The sequence below is a fragment of the Salmo trutta genome, chromosome 19, assembly GCF_901001165.1.
Source record: "Salmo trutta chromosome 19, fSalTru1.1, whole genome shotgun sequence".
Lineage (NCBI taxonomy): Eukaryota > Metazoa > Chordata > Actinopteri > Salmoniformes > Salmonidae > Salmo > Salmo trutta.
This window is the reverse complement of record NC_042975.1, coordinates 33,178,354-33,203,491: the sequence shown is the minus strand read 5'-3', so window position 1 is coordinate 33,203,491 and position 25,138 is coordinate 33,178,354. Positions and strand designations below refer to the sequence as shown.

The 25,138-nt window shown below is 42.3% G+C and overlaps 2 protein-coding genes across 4 annotated transcripts in view; one reads left to right on the top strand and one right to left on the bottom strand.

Annotated features, from left to right (window-relative positions):
- The window catches only part of LOC115154371 (glycerophosphodiester phosphodiesterase domain-containing protein 5), a 37,642-nt gene extending 25,009 nt beyond the window's left edge, over positions 1-12,633 (top strand). For all 3 annotated transcript variants that reach the window (XM_029700536.1, XM_029700537.1, XM_029700538.1), the window contains exons 2-16: positions 1,604-1,781; positions 6,867-6,970; positions 7,169-7,262; positions 7,370-7,429; positions 7,545-7,643; positions 7,801-7,894; positions 8,080-8,225; positions 8,460-8,542; positions 8,934-9,084; positions 9,276-9,497; positions 9,620-9,765; positions 9,961-10,108; positions 10,515-10,597; positions 11,343-11,455; positions 11,697-12,633. In XM_029700536.1, coding sequence (XP_029556396.1) covers positions 1,662-1,781; positions 6,867-6,970; positions 7,169-7,262; positions 7,370-7,429; positions 7,545-7,643; positions 7,801-7,894; positions 8,080-8,225; positions 8,460-8,542; positions 8,934-9,084; positions 9,276-9,497; positions 9,620-9,765; positions 9,961-10,108; positions 10,515-10,597; positions 11,343-11,455; positions 11,697-11,773 — 1,740 coding nt within the window. In that variant the 5' untranslated portion in view covers positions 1,604-1,661 and the 3' untranslated portion in view covers positions 11,774-12,633. The remainder of the gene's footprint in view (positions 1-1,603; positions 1,782-6,866; positions 6,971-7,168; positions 7,263-7,369; positions 7,430-7,544; positions 7,644-7,800; positions 7,895-8,079; positions 8,226-8,459; positions 8,543-8,933; positions 9,085-9,275; positions 9,498-9,619; positions 9,766-9,960; positions 10,109-10,514; positions 10,598-11,342; positions 11,456-11,696) is intronic.
- A 2,036-nt stretch (positions 12,634-14,669) lies between these two features.
- On the bottom strand, positions 14,670-25,068 carry samsn1b (SAM domain, SH3 domain and nuclear localisation signals 1b). Its single transcript, XM_029700534.1, has 8 exons — positions 24,847-25,068; positions 23,534-23,614; positions 19,466-19,600; positions 18,315-18,450; positions 17,543-17,700; positions 17,174-17,380; positions 16,778-16,928; positions 14,670-15,651 (listed from the first exon to the last, which is right to left on the bottom strand). Exons 1-8 carry the CDS (start codon positions 24,907-24,909, stop codon positions 15,467-15,469), a joined length of 1,116 nt encoding a protein of 371 aa, XP_029556394.1. The 5' UTR covers positions 24,910-25,068; the 3' UTR covers positions 14,670-15,466.
- Between the last annotated feature and the right edge of the window lie 70 nt (positions 25,069-25,138).

Below are 25,138 nucleotides of genomic sequence, written 5' to 3'. Positions count from 1 at the left end.
CGTCCCACTAAAGGGGCCCACTAAAGCTCTAAGCCCCCCCGTGTGTTATGCCACTCCTTATAACTAGATGTGCCAAATAAGTTATCTGCAGCTCAGGGGTCCAGCAACGTATTTGGTTTTCTAACTTGCTTGCTAAGTGGCTAGATGACATTATTAAGCTTCTTGGTTATAACAGACAATCAATCCCCTCCTGGATCAACATCCCTGCTGTCTAATATTTGTTTTGTGCGTGCAGCAAACTGAGTGTAGCCTTTCAAGATATTTGTATAACTTTATGAGCTGGGTTGTCTGTCCTTGAAATTTGTTTGCTTGCGCTTCTTAGCATTTAACTAGTGTCCGCTATGGGAATTGTCTAGTAATTTGTTGGGACCCTAACCCCCCAGTGCTTTCGGAAAGTATTCAGACCCCTTCACTCCTGTTTGCATTGATTATCCTTGATGTTTCTACAACTTGGAGTCCACCTGTGGTAAATTCAATTGATTGGACATGATTTGGAAAGGCACACACCTGTCGGTATAAGGTCCTGCAATTGACAGTGCATGTCAGAGCAAAAACCAAGCCATGCGATTGAAGGAATTGTCCATAGAGCTCTGAGACAGGATTGTGTCGAGGTACAGATCTGGGGAAGGGTACCAAAGCATTTCTGCAGCATTAAAGGTCCCCAAGAACACAGTGATTGAACTCTTTGGCCTGAATGCCAAGCGTCACACCTGGAGGAAACCTGGCACCATCCCTATAGTGAAGCATGGGGGTGGCAGCATCATGCTGTAGGGTTGTTTTTCAGAGGCAGGGACTGGGAGACTACAGGACAACGACCCTTAACAGCCGGAGTGGCTTTGGGACAAGTCTCTGAATGTCCTTGAGTGGCCCAGCCAGAGCCTGGACTTAAACCCGATCAAACATCTCTGGAGAGACCTGAAAATATCTGTGCAGCGACACTCCTCATCCAACCTGAAAAACAGTTCTTGCTTCATCATTATGGGGTATTGTGTCTAGATTGATGAGGGGAAAAAATATTTAATCAATTTTAGAAGAAGGCTGTAACATAACAAATTGTGGAAAACATGAAGGGTCTGAATACTTTCCGAATTGGGGGGGGGGGGGTGTGTGTATGTGTGTGTGTGTGTATATATGTATATATATATATATATATATATATATATATATATATATATATATATATATATATATATATATATATATATATATAAAAAAAAAATACTGTATACCCGGTATGGTACAGGAACGGAATGAAAATCAGGATACCGCCCAACCCTAGCAGAGAGAGCAGCCGATCCACAACCCGACTACCCCTTACATGACTAAGTCACAGTATTCATGCAGGTTTTGTAGGGTTTCGGTTGTTCCTCACAACGATCACCATGGAGTTCAGTTAATGAAAAGACAGGCACCATGTTGAGTAACTGGAAAATGTAATAAATGGTCTTCTACACAAACACTCTGACAACAAATTCCTTTTGGCCTATCTTCCTTCAAGTTATAATATTTTCACATTTTCCTTCTACTTTCTCCTCTCAAAATTATTTCTCCAGTCTTGAATTATCTTCAATATGTTTCTGACTCCTGTCTTTTTTCCCTGCAGTGTTCCCTGTTCAGTGTGGGATGCTAGCGGACCGGTGGCGAGCCGAGGCTGAAGGAGCATGGTGAAGCACCAACCCTTGCAGCAGGTCTATGAGAAGCAGCTGTGCTTGTCCTTCCTCACTGGGATTTATGGTTGCCGCTGGAAACGCTACCAGCGTTCCCATGACAACAGCTCCAAGGTGAGAGTAAAGACTTCTGCAAATGTCACAAGATGTTCTGTTGTGGACAAATTATGGGTGTATTGGTATGTTCTCTTCTCATACCAATCAATGGAATATCTGAGAGTTAGATTGTCCTGACCTTTAATTGCACCTGCTGGCAACATTCCTGGACTTGTTATGGAGGACCACTCTTGTCCTCAATCAGTCAAATGACTTATTATTAAAGGGAGTGATATACAGAGAGACCTGTTGTCTTGTCTCCTCTCATCGCCATGGGGCACAGACTGGGGAAAGCTAGGCCTCAGTATCAAATTCCAAAGGAACTGATGCCCTTTCACTCACCTAATCAAACTGAGACAAACAGATGCCCCTTTAAGGAGTAAAACATCTATAACCCATACTGAATGACTGTAAGATATAATATCTATTTACCCACATGGATTGAGGCCAAAACAGGGGATCTGTGCTAATGATGCATGGCTGGAAAGCCTGCGTTAATAAAGCTTGCATTAATAACTAGGCTTTGCGCTCAATAGAAAACGCTTTGGATCTCCTCATCGGACATTTACTGAGAGCATGAGACCGCAAATCATCAATGATAATGATGAGTTACCGATATAGGGATTGATACACCTTCACAAGCACAGTTTGAGTGTGAGTGTGTGTGTGTGTGTGTGTACAGAATGTAGAACAAAAGTCGGCTAGCCTGTTTATTAGGCTGTTATTAGCACTACTGCAGCACCTGATTTAGCTCCAAGTACCAAAGTGGAATCACTATGTTTAAGCCAGAATGATCTTTCATGAACTGGTTACCGTCTGATGTTATGTTTTTATGGTCCGGCTACTTAGTGTAAGCAATGAAAAGCTTGGCAAACGTCAGCAGCTGTGTTGAGCTAAATGATGAAACCAGCCTTGCTCTCAGTGGACAGTTTTTTTTACAAAACTTTGCTTAGCTTTTATTTTAGGCCACTGTCATGAAAGTAGGTATTTGGGCAGTGTAGGGCTAGGAGCAGTGAGTGGCTTTGACAACAGTAGTAAAAATGTCACTACACAACAGAAGTCTGTTAATTGAAGAACTGTCTTGTTCAGATCACGAGTGACAGATGAATTTCCAACACTGATAGTGAGGCTTGTTTGTAAGCAAAACAAAGCCAGGAGACGTATCACCTGCAGGGAAAGAACAATGAAATAGTTTTGGACTTATATACAGTAACCTGACACGTGTGAGATTGAGCACAACAATATCAGTCAGCCTGCCAGGCAAGAGCCTGCCTGAATGACCCCTACCTTAGATATATGCTTCCTGGAGAGAAATAACATATTATAAGCCTTATAATAAGACATTATAGTTCATAGGTGCTTATAACAAGTAATAAAGTGTTATACCTGTCAGCTTTCTGTAAAATGTTAACATGTACTGTATTTTCTTGTCTAGAAGGGGGCAGAGTGTAGAGTGAGTCGTGTGCATTGCTATAGAGGTCAGTGTGTACTATGTGACAGGCAGGCAGGCAGGCAAGTAAGTATTTACCAAAAGCAAAAGTCTGAGTTATCCAATGCATTCAACCTTTCAAGAAAGCTTTATTATAGCTACCGTCCTTGTTAAATTGTTACATTTATCCAATAGCATACTTTAAAAATGTAATATTATTAAATGTAACTCAAATGACATTTTCTGTAAATAGTGGTCTGTAAAACTTTGCTCACTGGGAGGTATTAGGTTTATGACAGGCATTGGTAGCCATAAGCTTGTTGTTGAAGTCAATGGGGGTGTTTTAATATAATGCTTCTACCCAGACTCCCAGCTGTGTGATGCAGACTGGAGTATCAGAGCCGCTCCTGCTGTTCTTAACTTGTCATTGGACTACAAAAACCCAGTATGTTGTCCATAAATTAGGCCAGTTAGTAGGGAAAGTGTGAGCGGGGCAGTAATGAGGTGCTGACCAAGAGGAAAAATACAAACACACAGCTGCACACCTGCTTTCCCTCTCTCTATTTACAAAGCACTCACACACACACACACACACACACACACACACACACACACACACACACACACACACACACACACACACACACACGTGCACACTCATGCATACAGACATTCATATCATCCAAATACACATCAATGAGAATCACATGTACATACCTATCTCTCTGACTCTTATTATTAGAGTTCATTCTGCTATTGACTTGACCATGGAGATAGTGCTACTGTGATTCCCAGGCCTGAGTTGACCCTCCTGTGTTTGTATATCATTGCTTTCTCTTCTGGTACTTAGTGGTATTACTTTGAGTGGTAGGTTGGTATTTCTCAGAAACGGGTTACCTCTGTCCTGCTCTTCAAGCCCATAGAGAACTTAGTAATTAATGACCTAGAAATGCTTTCGCTCAAGACTAGCAAACCATAAAGCAGCCCATGCTGAACAAGTTCCATTTCCAGCTGAAGTTGGATTCATAGCTCCATCAGTTGTCATTGAGACACAAATTATATTTGTCCTATTTTTAGGTACATATTTTCATGTAGTACCATGCACCTGATATGGCAAAATCCATAGGATAATAAATGTGCATAGTACTGTATCATACAGAAGTGAGATGTGCACGTCTGTCTGAGGAGGTTTGCCGGAAATGGTAGGCAGTCATACTGTTTCTCTGACTTGGCTACTTCATTGTGATTAATCAGTGTTCTTCTCAATAGATGAAACGGTGTGGCAGGGCAGCACTGTCTATCAGGGGTTATAATTAGCAGGCTGTGAAGACGTTAGAGAGGGAAGGAGAATGGAGCCAAGGCACAGTCTGGAGGAGGAAGTGATGGGATTAGAAGGACGTCAGGATTAGACGTCATCAGCTTGGTGACAATGACACCGTGCTAAAGACTGACTTCCTGTATCCTCGATAGTGTGGTTGGTTATGGTTGTGTCTGAAATGGCCCTACTATACTGTAAAATGACTTCCACTGTGACTGGCTGTGCACTGGGCTGGTTGATGTATCTCACATATCGGCAAAAAAGACTACACCTGGAGAAGTGAAAAGATGCCTGCAAAATGATTCATTTCGACTCGGCATAGGGATACTTCCTGTTTGCCCAATATGACTGGGGGTACCTAAGGACCAGAGTTGAGAAACAGTGAAATGTGCTAATGTGCACTTAGTGTTTGTCCAGTAGGAGAGTGTTTTCAGTGAAACTTAAGAGAGTTAACTCTGAGCCCCATCACCCCTCTATTGATAAACCAGTAACCACAGATGGTCTATGGAGCTCAGGGAGAAGAACCAGGCTGGGGTCACTGGTTGGACTTCATGATTTTCAGGAACTACTGTGTGGATATATCTACCCCCTTGGGTTTTAAAGGTGTGTGTGTGAGAGGTATGATCACCCACTGTAATGTGTTGTGTGCGAAAGGTGCAGAAAATATTGGATGACATGGGTCCCATAATGCTTGGCGAAAACCAAACACTTCATTCCACAGTAAGAACCATATACCAACAGTCACCCATTGTGGTGGAAGTGTGATGTTTTGGGGATGCTTTGCTGCCTCACGACCTGGACGACTTGCCTTAATAGAAGGAATCATGTATTTTGCTCTGTATCAGAGAATTCTACAGGAGAATGTCAGGTCATCTGTCTGTGAGCTGAAGCTGAAGCGCAGCTGGGTCATGCAGCAAGACAATGATCCAAAACACACAATCAAGTCAACATGAACATGGTTAAAAAGCAATAATGTGAAGTTTTGATATGGCCTAGTCAAAGTCCAGACCTAATCCCCACTAACGTTGTCAGGACTTGAAACGAGCAGTTCATGCTTGAAAACCCACAAATGTTGCTGAGTTAAAGCAGTTGTGCATGGAAGGGTTGGCCAAAATTCCTCCCCAGTGATGTGAGAGACTGATCAACAACTACAGGAAGTGTTTGGTTGGAGTCATTGCAGTTAAAGGTGGCACAACATCCAGTTGAGTGTCAGGTGGTAATTACTTTTCACACAGGGGTGTTTCATAACTTTGTTTATGAAATAAGTTTGTAATTGTTATTTGTTCACTCAAGTTTCTGATATTAAGTTTTGGTTGGAGATCTGATAATGTTCAATATAAAAAATATACAACAGTAGAGAAACTTATGTAGTGGACAAATACTTTTTTCACAGCACTGTACACACACACACACACACACACACACACACACAAGGTCTTGTCAAGGCTGTGAAGTATTGTGTGAGACCAGGTAATTGACTGCCTCAACAGAAGTAGTGTGCTGGTTACCTCAGAAACCAGACTTCATTAAAACAGCAGCCCTCTACTCTCCCATTGTCCCCTATGCATTACCTCTAACCAGCAGAAGGTGAGGCCTCACTGATGAGATTCCTAGCCTTTCCTCTGAGTGCAGTGTAAGTGTTAATGTGGTATTCCCCTCTTAACTACCACGTGTCTACACATTATCGCCAGGCCTCTAATAATAGACTGTAGATGTGGAAGAGATGCAGCACTAGTCTGGCCAGCATGAGATAAAGCTGATCACTGGTCAACTCCACCTGGCTGTGGTCTGCCCTGGGCCACATTCAGTACGCAAACGTTGTAAAACGTGGCAGATAGAGATGTCATGAATACAGATAACATTATTCCATATTCTTCATAATTACTTATTTACATTTTAGTAATTTACCAGATGCTTTTATCCAGAGTGACTTACAGTTAGTGCATTCATCTTAAGATAGCTAGGTGAGACAACCACATGTCACAGTAAGTACATTTCCCCTCAATAAAATTATTATAATTGGGAAATTTGCTATTTCGCAAACTTGTTCCCTTTCTGCATGCGCCCCTGACCTGTTTTACCCCCCTCAATCCAGTCAATTACAATGGGGGAAGTGCCTGGTAATCTGACCAAACTTTCAAGCCAGTCATGCCAGAGGACAGATGAAAGGTGGAAGTTATGTTACCAATCAAAGGGGAAATTCATAAAAAATCTATTTTTGTTTCGTTTTAAGAGGTAATTTGTTTTAGACTTGTTTTACTCGTTGTGTGATTGTTTTAGCTGAAAGTTGTGGAACGTTATGTTAAAAGTGTTATAGAAAGTACATGTCTTCTTCATTCTGTTGTGTGTTCACCAGTGGGAATGTGCATGGTTCATCATCTTGTGCAGCACCTTCTCCCTGCTCCTCTTCTGGGCTTACTTCTGGTTGGAGGCCCACAATGACTACAACCAATTCAACTGGTGAGTGTAAGTTAGTCCTTACCAGAGTGGCTATGAGCTGAGTTTGCACCATTGTTTCTGTCCTCCAGAAGCAGTCTCTCTTTTGAGCAGTTTTCAATTAGTAATTTAATGTGTGCATATTTCAATATCTCCTATCAGGGCTGGTCCTCTTCTTAAGACACTGGCTCACCTTCCCCACCCTCTGTCTCTCTTTCTCAGGTTACTATACAACCGTTCTGGGGAATGGAAGGATGGCACTGTCCCCATTCTCGCAACCACCGCAGTTGGCTTTAGTTACATAACATTTTTAATGGTGAGTAAGTTTCATGTTTGGTTAAATGCCTGTACACACAGTAAAACACATGTTGCTGCTGCAGGTTCAGTAAGATCTAACCTGATTGTGGCTCTGTTTGTATCCAGATTTTAGCACTCTGTCATATTTCACTGGGACAGCAACTGAACCTCTACTGGATCCACAAGGTAGGCCTTCAAATTAACTCTGACCTACTGATGAGGAAATGAATACCATGTTACTGTTAGCCCTGCATAGGAATGTGTAGAACAAATCAAACTGTTGATATGTTGGTCTCCACAGATTGGTGTGTTGGCTGCCTTGATCACCACTGTCAGTGGTGTGGTCTCCATCAGTGACGTGTGGGGGGACGAATGGGACATCATTCTTATATCGCTACAGGTCTACATCTCTATTTGTTGGTTTCTCTACGTGTGTGTGTGTGTGTGTGTGTGTGTGTGTGTGTGTGTGTGTGTGTGTGTGTGTGTGTGTGTGTGTGTGTGTGTGTGTGTGTGAGAACAAGGTTATAAAACTCCTGTCTTCCTGTGTTGTAATTCAGTCCACAGGTCCTTTCCTGCACATAGGAGCTCTGGCTGCTGTCACAGCGCTGGGTTGGCTGGTTGCTGGACATGTGATCCGTGCAGGGAGAACCAGTAAGTATTGGGTTGGATTTTGATTGGCTTTCACTGTAACTCTAATCAGGATACCAATATTATTACATTACTTCATGATTATTATCATTATAACCATAAAGATGTTTGATAATGAACAATGATTGCAGCAGCAGTCAGAAATCTGGGACCTAATGTCCTCACTCTATGGTCTTCCTCCTTCCCAGAGATCCACATGATTGTGCTGCTTGTCTACCTAAGTGTCCTGCTGGTCCTCTACATGGCTCCCCTTGCCATCACCTCACCCTGCATCATGGACAGGAACAGCCTCAAACCTCGACCTGATGTCATTGGAAGACGGGGGGCTCCAATGGTGAGTCCGTGTCCCCCTACAGAAACATCTTCTTGTCCCCTACTCTCTAGCCGCTTCATGTAGATCCTAAGGAATCTCCACATGTAGTCGGCTGCTAACCTATTTCCTATTTCTTTAAAGCTGAAATAATTTGCCTTTCCAACACTAGCTCAAATGACTGCCATCAAATTCTAACAACCCATTGTACCTCCTGTCTCTGTCTGTCCCCGTCTGTGTGTGTGTCCTGTGCTGTAGCTAGCTCCAGAGAACACCCTGATGTCCTTCAACAAGGCCCTGCAACAGGGGGTCAGCTCCCTGGAGGCCGACGTCTCCGTCAGGTACCCAGCCATACTCTACCAGCCAATAACCTAACCCCACCCTACCACCTTAATGTTAGGAGTAATGAGTTCTCTACAGTAGACCGGTAACGACGGGTGGGCCTTTCTGTAGTGAAGCCATAGCAACATTCACAGCGTGTAAAAGGTTATGGAGAAAATCTAAACACCCCCATTCTGACCCTGCCTTTGACGTAGTCAACTTGTTTTAAGACCATTTTAATCTCACATCCATTTCTTTTCACTAGTGCATTATAGCCTGTTATTACAGGCCCATTTTAATACTCCCATTGCCACAGAACCTCTTTATTTTATTTATAAAAGCAGTGACATAAATTACATAAGTGTTACTGGTTCAGTGATGTCAGTCTGTGGTCCCAACTCTCCTCTACAGTCTGGACGGGGTGCCCTTCCTGATGCGAGACCGCACTCTGAGAAGGACCACTAACATCGCCAAGGTCTTTCCAGACAAACAGCACGAGGACGCCTCTCTCTTCAATTGGACAGAGATTCGCTCTCTAAATGCGGGGCAGTGGTTTTTGGAGGTACCTCTCTCCCCCCTCTGTCTCTCTCTCCCTCTCACTGGGTATATGTCTCTCTCCCTCCTTCTATTGCTCTTTCTCTTAGTCTCTCCCCTTCTCTAGTCTACCCTTCCCTCTCCCACTCCAAGTATATTTTTTCACTCCACTTTGCATCACTTCATCAAATAAAACACCTCTCTTCCCTCTCTCTCCAGAGTGACCCCTACTGGACGGTTGGGTCTCTGACAGGGAGGGACCGGAACCGAATGGGGAACCTGACAGTGTGTAGCCTGGTAGAGATGCTCCGCCTGACAGCCAGGGCCAACCGCTCAGCCCTGTTAAACCTCCATAGACCTCCCCCAGAACACCCACACTACAAGACCTGGATCATGGACACCCTGTGGGCCGTCCAGAGGTCTGGGATATCACAGAAGAGGGTGAGGAGGACTTTCTGTGTATCTATCTGTCACTGAGTCCTTAGCAACATTGGTAGAGATGTGTAAATCAAAAAGCAGGTCCAGACTCTTACCCTGCGTCTTGTGCCCTGTGGTTTTTTTAGGTGACGTGGACCCCGGACACAGACAGGGGCCGTGTCAGGGGGCTACAGCAGACCTCCTTAGAGAAACTGTCAGTGGAGGAGCTCAGACACAGGGGCATCAGCAGCCTCACCCTGCGCTACTCACAGGCCAGTAACAAGGACATTCAGTAAGACATACTACTGTTACACTCAAACTCTAACCCTAACCATTCACCTGCTGGGATTGTCCAAAATGTTATCTGGGAGGTCCAATCATGTAATCTAAAAAGTCCTAGAATCTCATCTTAATCCCTAACCCTAACCTCACCCTGCGTTTTGGTTACTCACAGGCCAGCATGTCCAATAACTATTTATCTTTGTAGGGACTTCCTGGTGAACAACATGAGTGTGATGGTGTACCCGGTGAATGAGCCGTGGCTCTACTCTGTGCTGTGGTGCAGCGGAGTGCCTTCTGTCTCCTCCGACGCCCCGCAGGTCCTCCGCAAGGTGCCCTACCCCATCTGGCTCATGGTAAGAATCTCCGTCTACACCTCTTCATTGCAATAACTACACTTTTAGTACAGTGTAGACGTATGGAAGATACCCATGAATGTAACAGTCAATTTTCTATGACTGGGTACCCCTTTTAACTGCTACAGTACAGAGGCAAGGCAACACAGAGAGGCTGGGGACCGCAGGGAAGAGTACAGATAGTGACTAGGGAACAGCAGAATAGCTGGGTAAGAGCGAAGTGAGGCATGGGGACACAGCAGCAGACCCAAGGACACAGCTCGAGACTAGGACTTAAAACTCAAGTAGTTTCATTCATGTTCTGATCGTCATCGCATGTTCATCATGATGAGAGGTACAGTATATTTGTGGTGATGCTGCGATCTAGTGGTGGATGTTGGTTCTGAACAGCTGTTCGTGTTTACAGAGCCCATATGAATACTGCTTAGTCTGGATCACCTCAGATCTTGTCTCCATCGCCATAGTTACAGGAATATTCATCTTTCAAAAGTAAGTACCCATTTTCCATTACGATCAAACTGAATCTCCTTTCATTTAGCTGTGAATGGTTGTGTATTTGCAGCATACCCCTCACCCTCACACTTTTGAGTATTTCCAGAGTATTGCAATAACAATGCAAAGTTCTCTACTACACTGATCCCCGATGAAAGCTGGATGCACACACTTCAGTGATATGTCTGCTCTGCTCCATTGTCTAGTCTGACGTACTAAGTGTTTCTCAGGACTGTTGTGTAAATGTAAAGGTCTGTGTGTTCTGAACTTTGTGTTGCGTAGCCTTCTGCTTCTAAACTGACGCTTCTGCTCTTTCCCTTTCACTGCCCTGTCTCTCTCTTCTCCTCCTCATCTGGCAATTTCTCTCCTTCTGTTTGTCCATATCATATTTATTTCTTATGTCCTCTTTCATTCCCTCCTCTCTCTCGTTCTTCCCTATTTGTCCTCCATTCTGACTGATTTTGTTCTGCCTGATCTGCATGCTCCGTTTCTCTGCTGCACTCTGGCGTCTGTCAGCTATCACTTGATCAGGTAACTGGGGTGACTCCCATGGCCCATGTTGCTTTGTTGTTTTCTGTCCTTGTGCTTTACTTGTGTCTGAAGCTCTAACGCTTGTACTCAGTTACACGGTTTCATTTAGATATGTATTCATCGATATGTATTCATCAATATGTATTCATCATTTGACTATGTTTATATTGACTCTAAATGTATCTGTGACGGTGTGGTGTCGCCCTGTCAGATGGAGGATGAGTGGCATGCAGAACTACAACCCAGAGCAGATCATGCTGAGTGCTGTGACTCGCCGGCCCAGCCGAGACGTCAACATCATGAAAGAGAAACTCATATTCTCCGGTACGTAATAAATCAAATATAATATAGGCATTTAGCAGACACTTTTATCCAAAGCAACTGACAGAACTGTTGAAGTTGACACGGAAACATACAGTATAATCAGTATGTAGCCCATGCGTGTATCAAACCCACAACCCTGATGTTGCCAGCACTATTCTCCAACCAACCCACTGAACCAAATCAAGAATGGAAAAGAGTGAGGGTCAAAGTTGAACTCTTCTTTTTTTCTCTCCTTTTTTAGAGGTAAGCAATGGAGTAACCAATACAGATGAACATTTATATCCAGAGAATGGCTATGACATTGGGCAGTACAAGTGAGCTGTGTCTGTATACCTGGAGAATGGCCAGGACAATGGGCAGTTCAGATGAATTGTCTCTATATCCTGAGAATTGCCATGCAATGCGCAGTACAGATGAGTTGTCTCTGTACCTGTTTGAGCTGGTTGTGCCAACTACACTTATGACGGCATCACACGGAGACTGCAACAGACAGAATCACAATGGCTGCTACTTTAAACTTCGATGTTTCCGCCAACATGTTAGAACTTTGAACTTCTAAAAGTTCTGAATGTTCAATGTTTTGAAGACTGTTGATCTACTTGCTGGAGTGACCTTTTTAAAAGTTGTATTTCAAGCTCTGAAGGATCATGGGATGTTTTTTCTTCTCAACTGTACATTTTTGTAAATCTGACTTTTTGTTTTTCAGTTATTTTCTTTTCCCTCTGAGAGGATTGTCATGGTTTGGTGTTCTAAATAGAATGTTATTATTAGGCTGAATTCACTCTCATGATGAGTAGTGTGTATCCTTCACACATCGATAGGAGGACACATTTTGCATCACTGGGAATGTACACAGGTATGCACATGAAGGGCATTCAATAGTCAACATAGTCCATGCTGCAATCATATTTTCGCTGCCTATTCTTTCTGCCATGATTGGTTTGCTTTAGGTTGAAGTTATTATATCCTTATCTCTTCACGTGGCTGCCTTTTTGTAAAGTAGTTTCTGGTATGTTACAATAAGAGTCTGTTGCAGGGACAGTGTGTTTCAGTACTTATATTGTTATATGACACAACTCCTATAAATAGTATTTCAGGAACAGTACCAGTCAAAAGTTTGGACACACCTACAGTACTCATTTCAGGGTTTTTCTTTATTTTTACTATTTTCTACATTGTAGAATAATCAAAACTATGAAATAACACATATGGAATCATGTAGTAACCAAAAAAGTGTTAAACAGATCAAATATATTTTACATTTGAGATTCTTCAAAGTAGCCACCCTTTTCCTTGACAGCTTTATGCATCTCTTGGCATTCTCTCAACCAGCTTCATGAGGTAGTCATTTGGAATGCATTTCAATTAATAGGTGTGCCTGGTTAAAAGTTCATTTGTGGAATTTCTTTCCTTAATGCATTTTAGCCAATCAGTTGTGTTGTGACAAGGTAGGGGTGGTATACGGAAGATAGCCCTATTTGGTAAAAGACCAAGTCCATATTATGCCATGAACAGCTCAAATAAGCAAAGAGAAATGACAATCCATTATTACTTTAAGACATGAAGGTCAGTCAATCCGGAAAATTTCAAGAACTTTGAAAATTTCTTCAAGTGCAGTCTCAAAAACCATCAAGTGCTATGATGACTGGCTTTCATAAGGACCTCTGCTGCAGAGGATAAGTTCATTAGAGTTACCAGCCTCAGAAATTGCAGACCAAGTAAGTGCTTCACAGATTTAAAGTAACAGACACATCTCAACATCAACTGTTCAGAGGAGACTGCATGAAATAGGCCTTCATGGTCAAATTGCTGCAAAGAAACCACTACTAAAGGACACCAATAAGAAGAAGAGACTTGCTCTGTCTTTGTGAGACGCGAAGTAGGTGAACAGATAATCTCTGCATGTGTGGTTCCCACTGTAAAGCATGGAGGAGGTGTGATGGTGCTTTGCTGGTGACACTGTCAATGATTTATTTAGAATTCAAGGCACACTTAACCAGCATAGCTACCACAGCATTCTGCAGCGATACGCCATCCCATCTGATTTGCGCTTAGTGGGACTATCATTTGTTTTTCATCTGGACAATGACCCAACACACCTCCAGGCTGTGTAAGGGATATTTGACCAAGAAGGAGAGTGATGGAGTGCTGCATCAGATGATCAGGCCTCCACAATCCCCCGACCTCAACCCAATTGAGATGGTTTGGGAAGAGTTGGACTGCAGAGTGAAGGATAAGTGCTCAGCATATGTGGGAACTCCTTCAAGACTGTTGGAAAAGCATTCGAGGTGAAGCAGGTTGAGAGAATGCCAAGCGTGTGCAAAGCTGTCATCAAGGCAAAGGTGGCTACTTTGAAGAATCTATAATATAAAATATGTTTATTTGTTTAACACATGGTTAGTACATGTTTCCATATGTGTTATTTCATAGTTTTGACGTCTTCACTATCATTCTACAATGTAGAAAATAGTCCAAATAAAGAAAACCCCTTGAATGAGTAGGTGTGTCAGAACTTTTGACTTGAACTATATGTGGATCATATGTGGAAATAAAGCAATAGGTGTCCCTTTATCTTGGGAAAACATGACCGTGTAGTTGTACATCATATACTATGGATATTTTTTGTAATTTTACCTCTGTGCAAATGTACTTACTGTCATTTTTAAAGTGTTTTCTAGTGAATATTAAACCCCATAATTGTGTGAGTTGGCAAAACAAGTATATTTTTAAATTGCAGTGTTTCACAGATCTGTTCCTTAAGAGTCCTGATTGTGCTATTATAAACGTGTCTCCATTCATTATAAATGGCACACTGCTAACAACAGAATGGTCAAATCTGTTCAGTTTAGGATTATACATTTAGGAATAAATAGGCCTGTGTTTGATTAGGCCCAATCCAGGATATATGGTGTTCACTGAGGGATTTGGACAACACTTCCACCATGTGGACTCCTGCTCTGAAGTAAGGGGGAGTGATGTACCTCTCAGATTTCCATCTGAAATCAGTGACTTGCTTAAATAAAGAATGTAAATGTATCCAGTGTGCTTATTTCATGCCTATGCAAATGTTAATAAATGACTGTATTATGAAGAATTTTTACCAACCAATTGTAGGCCTATATTGGTACATCTGCTGGTTGTTCTTCCTGATGACAATTCAGAAGAAAAACAATGTATCCCCTTGTGCCATTCTCACCAGAAATGATTTAACAGCTGCAGAAAATTATAATACTTTATTTTTGGAAAAATATTGCATTTCATAGTCGTTTCATTAATACATTGGTAAAACAATTGCTAGAATGAAGGAGAGCTTTCAAAAAACTGTCAGTAAGCTGCTGACTCTCAAATCACTTTAACAAAATGTTCAATAATATCATAAATCTGAGATACAGTAGAAAAATGCTTTAAACCCTCTTAATATCTCCCTCTTCCACATGCACCTCTGAAAATGTACTGTACACCCACACACAGTAATGCTGACATTGCACATTGTGCTAAAAACAAAGCCTAGCCTACTGCAATGATTTCACAGGTCCAATGACAGGATGACTCACGAGACTTGAGGAATAACTGTAAAGGCTTGGGATACATCATCAACAATTACAAACCAGCACCCAAGCCAACTCAGGAAATGCCTGGTCTGCCTTTGGTGTACAGTAGATGGCGACTAGGCACAGACATCAGTTCAACGTCTAGTTTTGATTTACATTAGGTTGAGTTGCCAACTAAGGTGAATTTAACGTGAAATCAACATTGTCATTGGATTTAGGTTAAAAGTTGATTCACCGTCATCACAGATTTTTTTGGGTTGAAATTACGTGGAAATAGTGGGTACATGCATAACAACCGCAATGCCAGCCACATAGGCTACTGATACTGAATGCAGTATGAAAGCAAAGAGGAGTGCTCTTGTCCTACGTAAAGGGTCTTTCGCATGAGACAATTGTTGCATGGATCCACATCGATCATTTTTCTGAAAGGCCCTTAGGGGTGTCTATCTGCTGGTGGCGGTTAGGTCTGAGCCATGGGAGGATGATGGTTCAGTGCTGGCACATGGATGTCTGTCTCCTCCTTGCTGTTGTCTGAGCAGTCAGAAGGCATGTAGCAGCCAGAATCTCTGGGGCAGTTCAGGTCAGCTTTAATACTCTCAGTTGGGGACTTGGCTTCCTGGTTTAACTCTCCCTCCTGACCATCACCTGGAATGGAACAGACATGGGGGCTTAGAGAGCTTATAGTGGTCTATTTAAATGTTATGTCCACAAATCTGATATGCTCCCACAATATCAGAGTTGCAGAAATAACTTTTTTTTTATAGTTTCCCTTTTCTCTCAAGCACTGAAATAGTATGTCTATTGCAGCTGGTATGTTTCAATTTTTATGTAGGCTGTTGAATCTCTGAGTCTGAGCCCTTGTTACTTTTGGTTACTGCAGCTAAAAGTGAATTTCAAAAGATCCAAAGTGTTTGCATGAGATTGAAAAACAAGATATATGGGCTAGTGCAACACCCAAACCACAGTGGCTTCTGAAAATGACATTTCCTGTTAGTAGTTTATCTTGTCTTACATCACTCAATGTTATGTTTCTTGACTACCACTCAGCCTTTCCTTTCATGTCCTAGCAACTGACTCTTAAGGTATTAGCAGTGTAACACATCTTCTTTATCTAGCTATGGCCAGGACAAGATGGCTGATACCCTGTTATTTACACTCACTGAGATGCACTCAATTAATGTTGGATTCTGAAGTTCACTTCTTGCAGTGATATTACTTCGTTATAATAGACAGTTTGCCAATTTAGCAGTATTGTTATAATTGTTTTAAACTGTGATTGCTAACTGTCGTGAGCTGTTTGCTGTAACTGTCCTGAATTGTTTATTGTAACTCTTTTGAACCGTGTGTGGTAACTGTCCTGAATAATTGGTTGTGACTGTATTGAACTATGTGTGGTAACTGTCCTGTTGTGTTCTCTGTGCTGTAAGTGGTGGTTATCCAGTTATCAATAGCCTCTTTATCTGTGTCCATGATACCATGGCCCTGATACAGCACTTCCTCCGCTGACGGTATACCCTTCCTTATACGCTTGACATCTAAAACCAGGCCTTTGGCAATCTAAATACAGTACATATGCTTAGAGGGAATTATGATCTCCTCCACACCTACTGTTTTTGTCAGAACTAGCAACTCTGGAGCGCCTCACATAAAAGTGTTTGGATTGTTATTGGTTTAAATTGGCAATGTTGATGCCAGAAGGCCCAGGTGTTGTCTTAAGTGCCTTTGCATCCCACCTGGAAATCAAAGTAGGGAAAAGACTGCCCTGACTCACTTTGGGGTTCTTGGAGGCAATCGACGGCAGCCATCAGACGATGTCTGTGTTCAGAATCAGTCACATTGAGTTCCACCAGATGCTGCTCCTTCAGCTCCCTCAGGTCATCTACTGTCTGGTACCCATTAAGGAGCAGGGAGGAGGCATACTCCTACAACACAGAAAAACAATACCAATCGGTAAGCAAGCCATCATGTTACAATAAAAACATCTCAATCCTGTCTCATCACTGTGTTGACATCAGAAATGTATGGTTCTCTAAAGATGCAATTTATAGTTTTTTTTAAGAATGCAGGAAACAAATTTGTTTGAGAGCGATTGTTTGTGACAGCAGGTTTGAGGAGAGAGACAGAGAAGAGAGTGAGAGAGAGAGACAAGGAGAGAGAGTCAGTTTACCTCCAAATTGAGGCGCTCTAGGAGTTCCTGTAGCGTTTTGGGCCGGGGTCTCCTGCTCCTCCTGTGTGTCATCTTCTGAGGCGGTTCAGGAACCTTCTCTACTATGAGGTCTACGTAGATAAACTTAAAGTTTCCCACCTTGTTGTTCAGCATGCCTGTCCATATCCCCATAGGAGGCTTGCTGATGATCTCAATCACATCCCCTACCTGAAAGAAGAAATTGGCATTTTACTTGAGCAATGCATGTATTAGGTCTTCACAAGCTACTTTGCAAGACATTGGCTCTATCTCAACTGCTTAAAAGTCCACGAGGATGTGCTGAAGGACAGGTTTGACAATTCAGTCAGGTGGTTCAGTCAGGTAGGTTACCTTAAGTTTGAGTGATTCAGTGTCGTAGGGACTGGGGACAAAGTCAGTGTGGACCCGGGCTCTACCACAGAACTGGCCTGTGTAGGAAAGGGGCAGCTCCTCATCCAGCCTCAGACTGTCTCTGTTACTGGAGCCATCTGACCCACTGGTAACCCCACCTAGGGCACAACACAGATGGATTGGTAGGAGACAGACATCATGTTAGCTTCACAACAACCTTTACAAACACAGGGCCGAATGTGTTATGGTGAGCATTGTGGGTGTTGTTATACATCATGCTACATAGCGAGGTCGTTTTTTTACTCCTTAATGTGGTTGATTTCACAGGAGGTTGGTGGCACCTTAATTGCGGAGGACAGGCCTGTGGTAATAGCTGGAGCGGAATTAGGGGAATGGTATCAAATCCATTAAACACATGGTTGTCAGGTGTTTGATGCCATTCCATTCGCACCGTTCCGGCCATTATTATGAGCCGTCCTCCCCTCAGCAGCCTCCTATGATTGATGCTGGTCTAACAGTAGTCTACTTAACAATTATAATATTAAGTTACAGTTTGATGGTTATGGCGGTGAAATAAATATTGACCGTTTAGACTTTTGACTGTGATTATGTTTGTCAGGCATCCTTTGTTGGGTAAATCAAGGTCCAACAACATGCCTTAGCAGATGAAACTACACACTTGATTTTTATCAACTGCAGAGTAAACTAAAATTGCATTAGTAAAGAGAGAGTGAATATGTTTAATCCAGTAAGGTGTTGGCTGTGTGCTTACTGGAGGAGCTTTGTCCACTATTGAGACTGTAGAGGCTTTCCAGAGAGTGACTGGACTTTCTGTGTCCTTTTGGAAATGAATGGACACTGTAAACAACATCCCCTTCTCCTTCTTCATCTCTCTCCGTCTCGTCGCACTACCAGTAAAAAAACAACAGAACAGGTCACGTTTTATTATTTTCTTTGCCCTCCTTTTCTCCGTCACTCCCCATCTCATCTCCGCTCACAGCATGGCGGTTGAGGAGGAAGGAAAAGAGAAAGCTAAACTAATCAGAGGGCCGGGTCGGGGCAGGGTTCTAAGATGTTCCGTGTGCCAAACCGGCTCAGTATCCCAGGTAGTTTGTGCAAGAACACAGAGGAGCTTCTCTCCTCTCTCTCTCTGAGTCCTTAATCCACACAGAGCTGCCTTGCCATTTATAACTGAGACTTGACATAGGCAGGAGCTGTGTGTAATCCCCCTATACCTGCTCCGTAGGCTCTGACTGTACCTCCCTTGTTCTCTTTGTGAGAGAAGAGTTGTGTCTTTTTAGCTTCGCAAATAACTTGGTTACCAGGTGACGTGTTAATGAGTCTTTGTCCTGTACTGACCAGTGTTTGGACATGTTGGTCTCTGGACTAAAAGCCTAGCCTAACTTGTTCGTCATAATTTATAATCCTCCTTTCTTTACTTCCTGAGGAGCCATGCACTGTATTATCACTGTATTCTATTACCACTCTATGATCACTGTTTTGTCATTCTGTATTATTCACTTCCAAGGTTCCTTTTCTGTTGGTTTTATATTGTTCATTTATGTGGACTTGATCCATTCCCATAATTTGTGTGGTCTTACTGTACATTTCCTAAATACCAGCCTATACTTCTGCATTCAGACATCAGCTTTCTTTTAGTTAAACTTTCATTTCACACATTTGGCTTTTATCAGAGATCTGTGGTACACTGAATGTCAAAAAATACAGTTGAGGTTGGGGGCGTTGTCGGTTTTGTTTGCAATGTAAAGAAAAACTGTACAATGGTAATTGCAATGTAAAAATTGAAGTGCAATATTGATTTTGTTTTAATAGATGTTGTTACCTTCAAATTATTCAAACTAAAAAATAAAGAAAAGAAAGCACAGTTGATCCGTTTGCCACAACGTGCTTCGTCTCACTCACCATTTCCTCTGACAGGGCTTTAGCGTACTGCCTGCCCATCCTCTTCCTCATCGTCAGTGAGATGGCTTTCATCTTCTTGCCTATACCTCCTGATCTGGTCTGGTCACCACTATTAACCTGCTCTCCCTCTGCAGACTGCACACATATCAACATACACTTGTTGTTACATAGTTGAAATGCTTAAACTACGATACAGCAACATCATTTAAAAAGATGAGTCAGCCCTGCTGGCTTGAAACATGAATCAGTTTATTTTGGAAAAATAAATACAAATCTACTAATGTTGAAACAATTAGGGCTGGGACAATAACCGTACTGTGTAACCGCCGATTATGGATGAAGACGAATCAACCCCCCCCCCCCCCCCCCCCAAAAAAAAAACAGACGTCGTAACCATTTGAAACCATTGTTTTTTTGTTTGTGGAACAATCTCAAGACAGGACGGCCGGGCATTCATGCGGTTTCTGGGGTAACATGAACTCTTTACAATGTGATGAAACTTTGTTGCTCCTTGCTGACAAAAGCAAGGTGTTTTAGCAAACTAGTCTTTGGTTGCCTAGGCAAAGCACCCTTCACTTCAGCAGCAGCACACATGGAAATAGAATGAATAGAACGGGATGGGAATTTGACTGGCAAACTCATGGTTACACTCGCAATGGCTGCCTGGTATTGTGATGCTATAATTTCCATGGTAATTTAAACTCAGCAAAAAAAGAAACGCCCCTTTTTCAGGACCCTGTCTCTCAAAGATAATTCGTAAAAATCCAAATAACTTCACAGATCTTCATTGTAAAGGGTTTAAACACTGTTTCCCATGCTTGTTCAATTAATTAATCAATGAACATGCACCTGTGGAACGGCCATTAAGACCAATTAAGGTCGCAGTTATGAAACTTAGGACACTAAAGAGGCCTTTCTACTGACTCTGAAAAACACCAATAGAAAGATGCCCAGGGTCCCTGCTCATCTGCGTGAACGTACCTTTGGCATGCTGCAAGGAGGCATGAGGACTGCAGATGTGGCCAGGGCAATAAATTGCAATGTCCGTACTGTGAGACGCCTAAAACAGCGCTACAGGGAGACAGGACGGACAGCTGATCGTCCTCGCAGTGGCAGACCACGTGTAACAACACCTGCATAGAATCGGTACGACCGAACATCACACCTGCGGGACAGGTACAGGATGGCAAAAACAACTGCCCGAGTTACACCAGGAACGCACAATCCCTCCATCAGTGCTCAGACTGTCCGCAATAGGCTGAGAGAGGCTGGACTCTCCGTCACTGGACCAGACAGGACTGGTAAAAAAGTGCTCTTCACTGACAAGTCACGGTTTTGTCTCACCAGGGGTGATGGTCGGATTCACGTTTATCGTCGGAGGATTGAGCATTACACCGAGGCCTGTACTCTGGAGCGGGATCGATTTAGATGTGGAGGGTCCATCATGGTCTGGGGTGGTGTCACAGCATCATCGGACTGAGCTTGTCATTGCAGGCAATCTCAACGCTGTGCGTTACAGGGAGGACATCCTCCTCCCTCATGTGGTACCCTTCCGGCAGGCTCATCCTGACATTACCCTCCAGCATGACAATGCCACCAGCCATACTGCTCGTTCTGTATGTGATTTCCTGCAAGACAGGAATGTCAGTGTTCTGCCATGGCTAGCAAAGAGCCCGGATCTCAATCCCATTGAGCACCTCTGGGACCTGTTGGATCGGAGGGTGAGGGCTAGGGCCATTCCCCCCCAGAAATGTCCGGGTACTTGCAGGTGCCTTGGTGGAAGAGTGGGGTAACATCTCACAGCAAGAACTGGCAAATCTGGTGCAGTCCATGAGGAGGAGATGTACTGCAGTACTTAATGCAGCTGGTGGCCACACCAGATACTGACTGTTACTTTTGATTTTGACCCCCACTTTGTTCTGGGACACATTATTCCGTTTCTTAATCACATGTCTGTGGCACTTGTTCAGTTTATGTCTCAGTTGTTGAATCTTATGTTCATACAAATATTTACACATGTTAAATTAGCTGAAAATAAACGCAGTTGACAGTGAGAGGATGTTTCTTTTTTCGCTGAGTTTGGAATGTTAATTTAATTTATGTGGCTCATGCAATGGAATGTATTTTTATTATACAACGGGTGGATCTAATACTGGATGATGATTGTTTAAAAAAATCGCATTCCAGCCGGTGTTTATTCCACAAATTACCACCCGCTAAAGCTATGACATTAAAATGCCTATTTACTCTGTTCCATCTCACTGTGCAATCCACTGTCTCATCAGTCCAGCCAGGCAATTCTCCACTATAAAAAGCATCAAGACATTTTCTCCCATTTCTTTTAGACTAGCATTTGGTTTTCAACTGCGGAGATTTGTGTTAACCTTGCTGTATGTCTCTTCGACATTTGCAACATTGTTTACATTTTGAAATTCGATCTTCAGCAGTCCCATAGTAATGAAGGTGTAGGGAGTCGGGACGAGACAGACAGGCAGACAGCTTTTCTCTGCTCGTCGAACTCATGAATCAGCTGGCATCATTTTTATGGATATATAAATGTCAATAGAAAACAGGTGAAACTAAATGAAATGCAGGTAGTTTGTAGTCTTTCCAGCTTCAGTTTGAAGTGATTGTGTTAGCTGTGTTGATGGCTAGCTCATCTGAACAACAGTGTCTTGACGAGAGAGCACATTTTCTATGCAGGCGAAATCGCGCATTATTAGCTCATTGTTATGGCTGTATCCAAATAAATGTCACTAGAAAACAGCTCAAACAAACACAAATGCAGCTACTTTGCTGTTATTCTGGCTGCACTGTTTGACGTGACTGTAAATTAGCAGTAGTTGGCTAGCTAGCAAGCAAGGGTTATAAGAACGTTGCCAGCCAGTATGGCAATGGAACATTTTAGAAAGAACGACTGGGTCGCGTCCATAGATACAGAACAAAAAGACTTAACTACTCTGTCAATCGAACCAATAGAACGAACGAACAGTCGGCTTGGGTAGCAACCTTCAATTTATGTCAGGACTATATCTTGTGGGAGGATGAAATAGTATTAATAAATTCATCAAAATAATGTTTTTTTATGAAAATATGTGAATCATTATTTGAATATGTTGATATAACTCATTGTATAAAAGTGATAATGCCCTCGAAGCCGGTGTTTGACGGATATATTGGCACGGTTTGCCAACACCCGTGCCAATATATCCTCCAAACACCGGCTTTTTGGGCATTATCACCTAAGTAATGTCAGTTGAGTTTAAATTAAAAAAAATACTGCACATATTGATGGATACACTTCCTGCTATCACTTACTGCTTTGCTCCCATGGGCAGAGATACTTAGAAAGGAGGAGATAGGAATCCCAGTGGCCAATGAATGGAGACACGTATAACGCCCCACCCTGCAGACTGTCGACCAATCGCGTTCATGTTGTGGATATGAGTCGAGAAACCTGCCTATTTTCCTCGAAAGTACGTAATGTCACGATTTCAAAGCTCTACGATATTACAGAGAACAAGTAAATTATTTCACATCTCGGAAAAGATTCGTAATGTTGTACTTCTTGTTCAAGTAATTTATGCTAATGCTGTTTTTTGAGTTTAGCGTCCAATTGACTCCCATTCTTGAAGGAGTGATCTCCTTGTCCCATAATCACCCATAATGCACCGCGTGGCCCATTGACGACACATGGGAAACGAACACAATTGGTGTTAATACGATTCGAGTGAGATTCCCCTCTTCTCTAAATTATCTCTGCTATGGGTACGCTTGCAATGGCCGCCAGTCCACCCATTATGCCATCATTGACTTGAATGACTCCCATTCGATTCTATTTATATGGCAGCACATGCGGTCATGAGCGGAGGAGAGGAGAACATTTACTATTTCTTTTGCTATTCAAACGGCTATAAAGGTGACCACTGTCATTTGGCTGACAATTAACCGCAATCCAAAATTCCAAGACCGTCACATCCATAGAAACAATTAAGAAAGTTTACAGTGTCACTTATAAGGAATTACTTGTTGAAGTAGCCGACAAAATCAGACAGATGCTTCACGTACCAAAGCACCTCCATTTTCCTCTGGCTTCACTGGGTCTGGTTGGTGTCTGAGTGAGTCAAATCGGCCAAAGCTGGTGGAGCGCTGGGTGAGATGAGAGATTAACTTTACAGATTAAAACGTGTTTGGGATGGTAACAGCAGGACACATGTTGTCTGGCTGTCGTGTTTATGTTGAACTCAAAGCAGCACAATACAAACAAGTCATGTCTGTAGTAGGCCTATACCTTGTAAACCATTACATCTAACCTGGCTGTTCCTCTGGTCATGTATTTACATAGTACTGTCTGTAGTACCACCAGGCTCCATTATGGCATTTCATGAGATTTCTCTTAATCTTTTTTGTACTTATTGTGTCTTATGTTGCATTTGACTAAGATTGGATTTGATGATATAACTGCAGGTTCAGTTTGAACTCTAGAGATGTATTTTCTAAAGCTGCCAAACTAAACCTTGTCTTTGTAGTATTGTTGTTTTGTACTACTACTATTGATATCATGAGTATTATGAGTACTGCTGTATGGTAATGGATGAGTACTGAGTGGTGTTTGTATCAGTTATGGTCGGCCGTTTGCCATAAAGTGATGTAATGTAACTCTCTTATACTAAATCCAATGTAATACATTGAATATTATAGTATTTCATATCATTCTTGTGCTACATTTTTTTGTGTGTGTTGTATTCCTGTTATATAATAGCGTTATTGTTATGGATTTTACTATTCTAGTACATCCTGCTGTTCTCCCTTAAACCTGTCATCTGCTCATCTGCACTATGCTAATTGAAAGATAATAATCTGCATAAACGTCATAAAAAATGTGACTGTGTGAAAAGCAATGGTCCGTTGTTCACTGGCGGCCCATTAGATTAGTTTTAGTGGTCATTCTGAGGCTCTCATCCAACATCTGTTACATTAAACCCTGGCTCGTGGCCCCGCAATGATCATCTGACCGTTAGTGAACCGTGAACCTTGGCCGGCTGCAGTCACTGTCACCTACTGGGGAAAGCTAATGATTTCTAACAGAAATAATGGTCAAATAACAAGAGCAACAAATGCTAGTATTGCTTTTATAATGAACTCAAACTTTTGAGTGAATCTTCATTTTCAATATCCTGAGTTACTGCTGTAATACAGCCTAATGTTTGGCAAATATGCTTTAGAACTTTTCCTTTTATTTGAAATTACAACAAGTACTTTTAAGTTAGAAAATGTTTAAACAAAATGCCCAGCCATATAAAATGTTGTTTTTTGTTATTACAGCAGCAAATCGAAAAGCACATTTTACACAAAAAAAACAGACTTTTAAATCATCTCACCTTTGGTTTTGTCTTGCTCTTCGTGTCTTTGTTTGAGACATTTGACGTTTTCCTCTGAAGCATAGTGCTGAATCTGAATAACTGCTGGTCAGTTTCTTTGTTGTTGATAAAAAACAACTGTGCTGTTGCTTATTTGACCAATCATCATATCAACAACCTACTATACTGCAACAGTTGTGCAGAGCAGCTACATTTCCTCTAAGGCAGCCAGGATGTGACTATATCTACACAGTCTGTTTTTCTGTGATGAAAGACATGCATGTGTTGTACTTTTAGGTGGGAGGTGGTAAAG

What these genes read in the sequence shown, in the direction of transcription:
- samsn1b (XM_029700534.1), bottom strand. Translation starts at nt 24,909, where the DNA reads ATGCTTCAGAGGAAAACGTCAAATGTCTCAAACAAAGACACGAAGAGC. An exon ending in AGAGCAAGACAAAACCAAAG is followed by an intron (nt 23,615 to 24,846) that starts GTGAGATGATTT and finishes CATCTCACCCAG; the next exon opens with CGCTCCACCAGCTTTGGCCG. An exon ending in TAGTGGACAAAGCTCCTCCA is followed by an intron (nt 17,701 to 18,314) that starts GTAAGCACACAG and finishes GTTGTGCCCTAG; the next exon opens with GTGGGGTTACCAGTGGGTCA.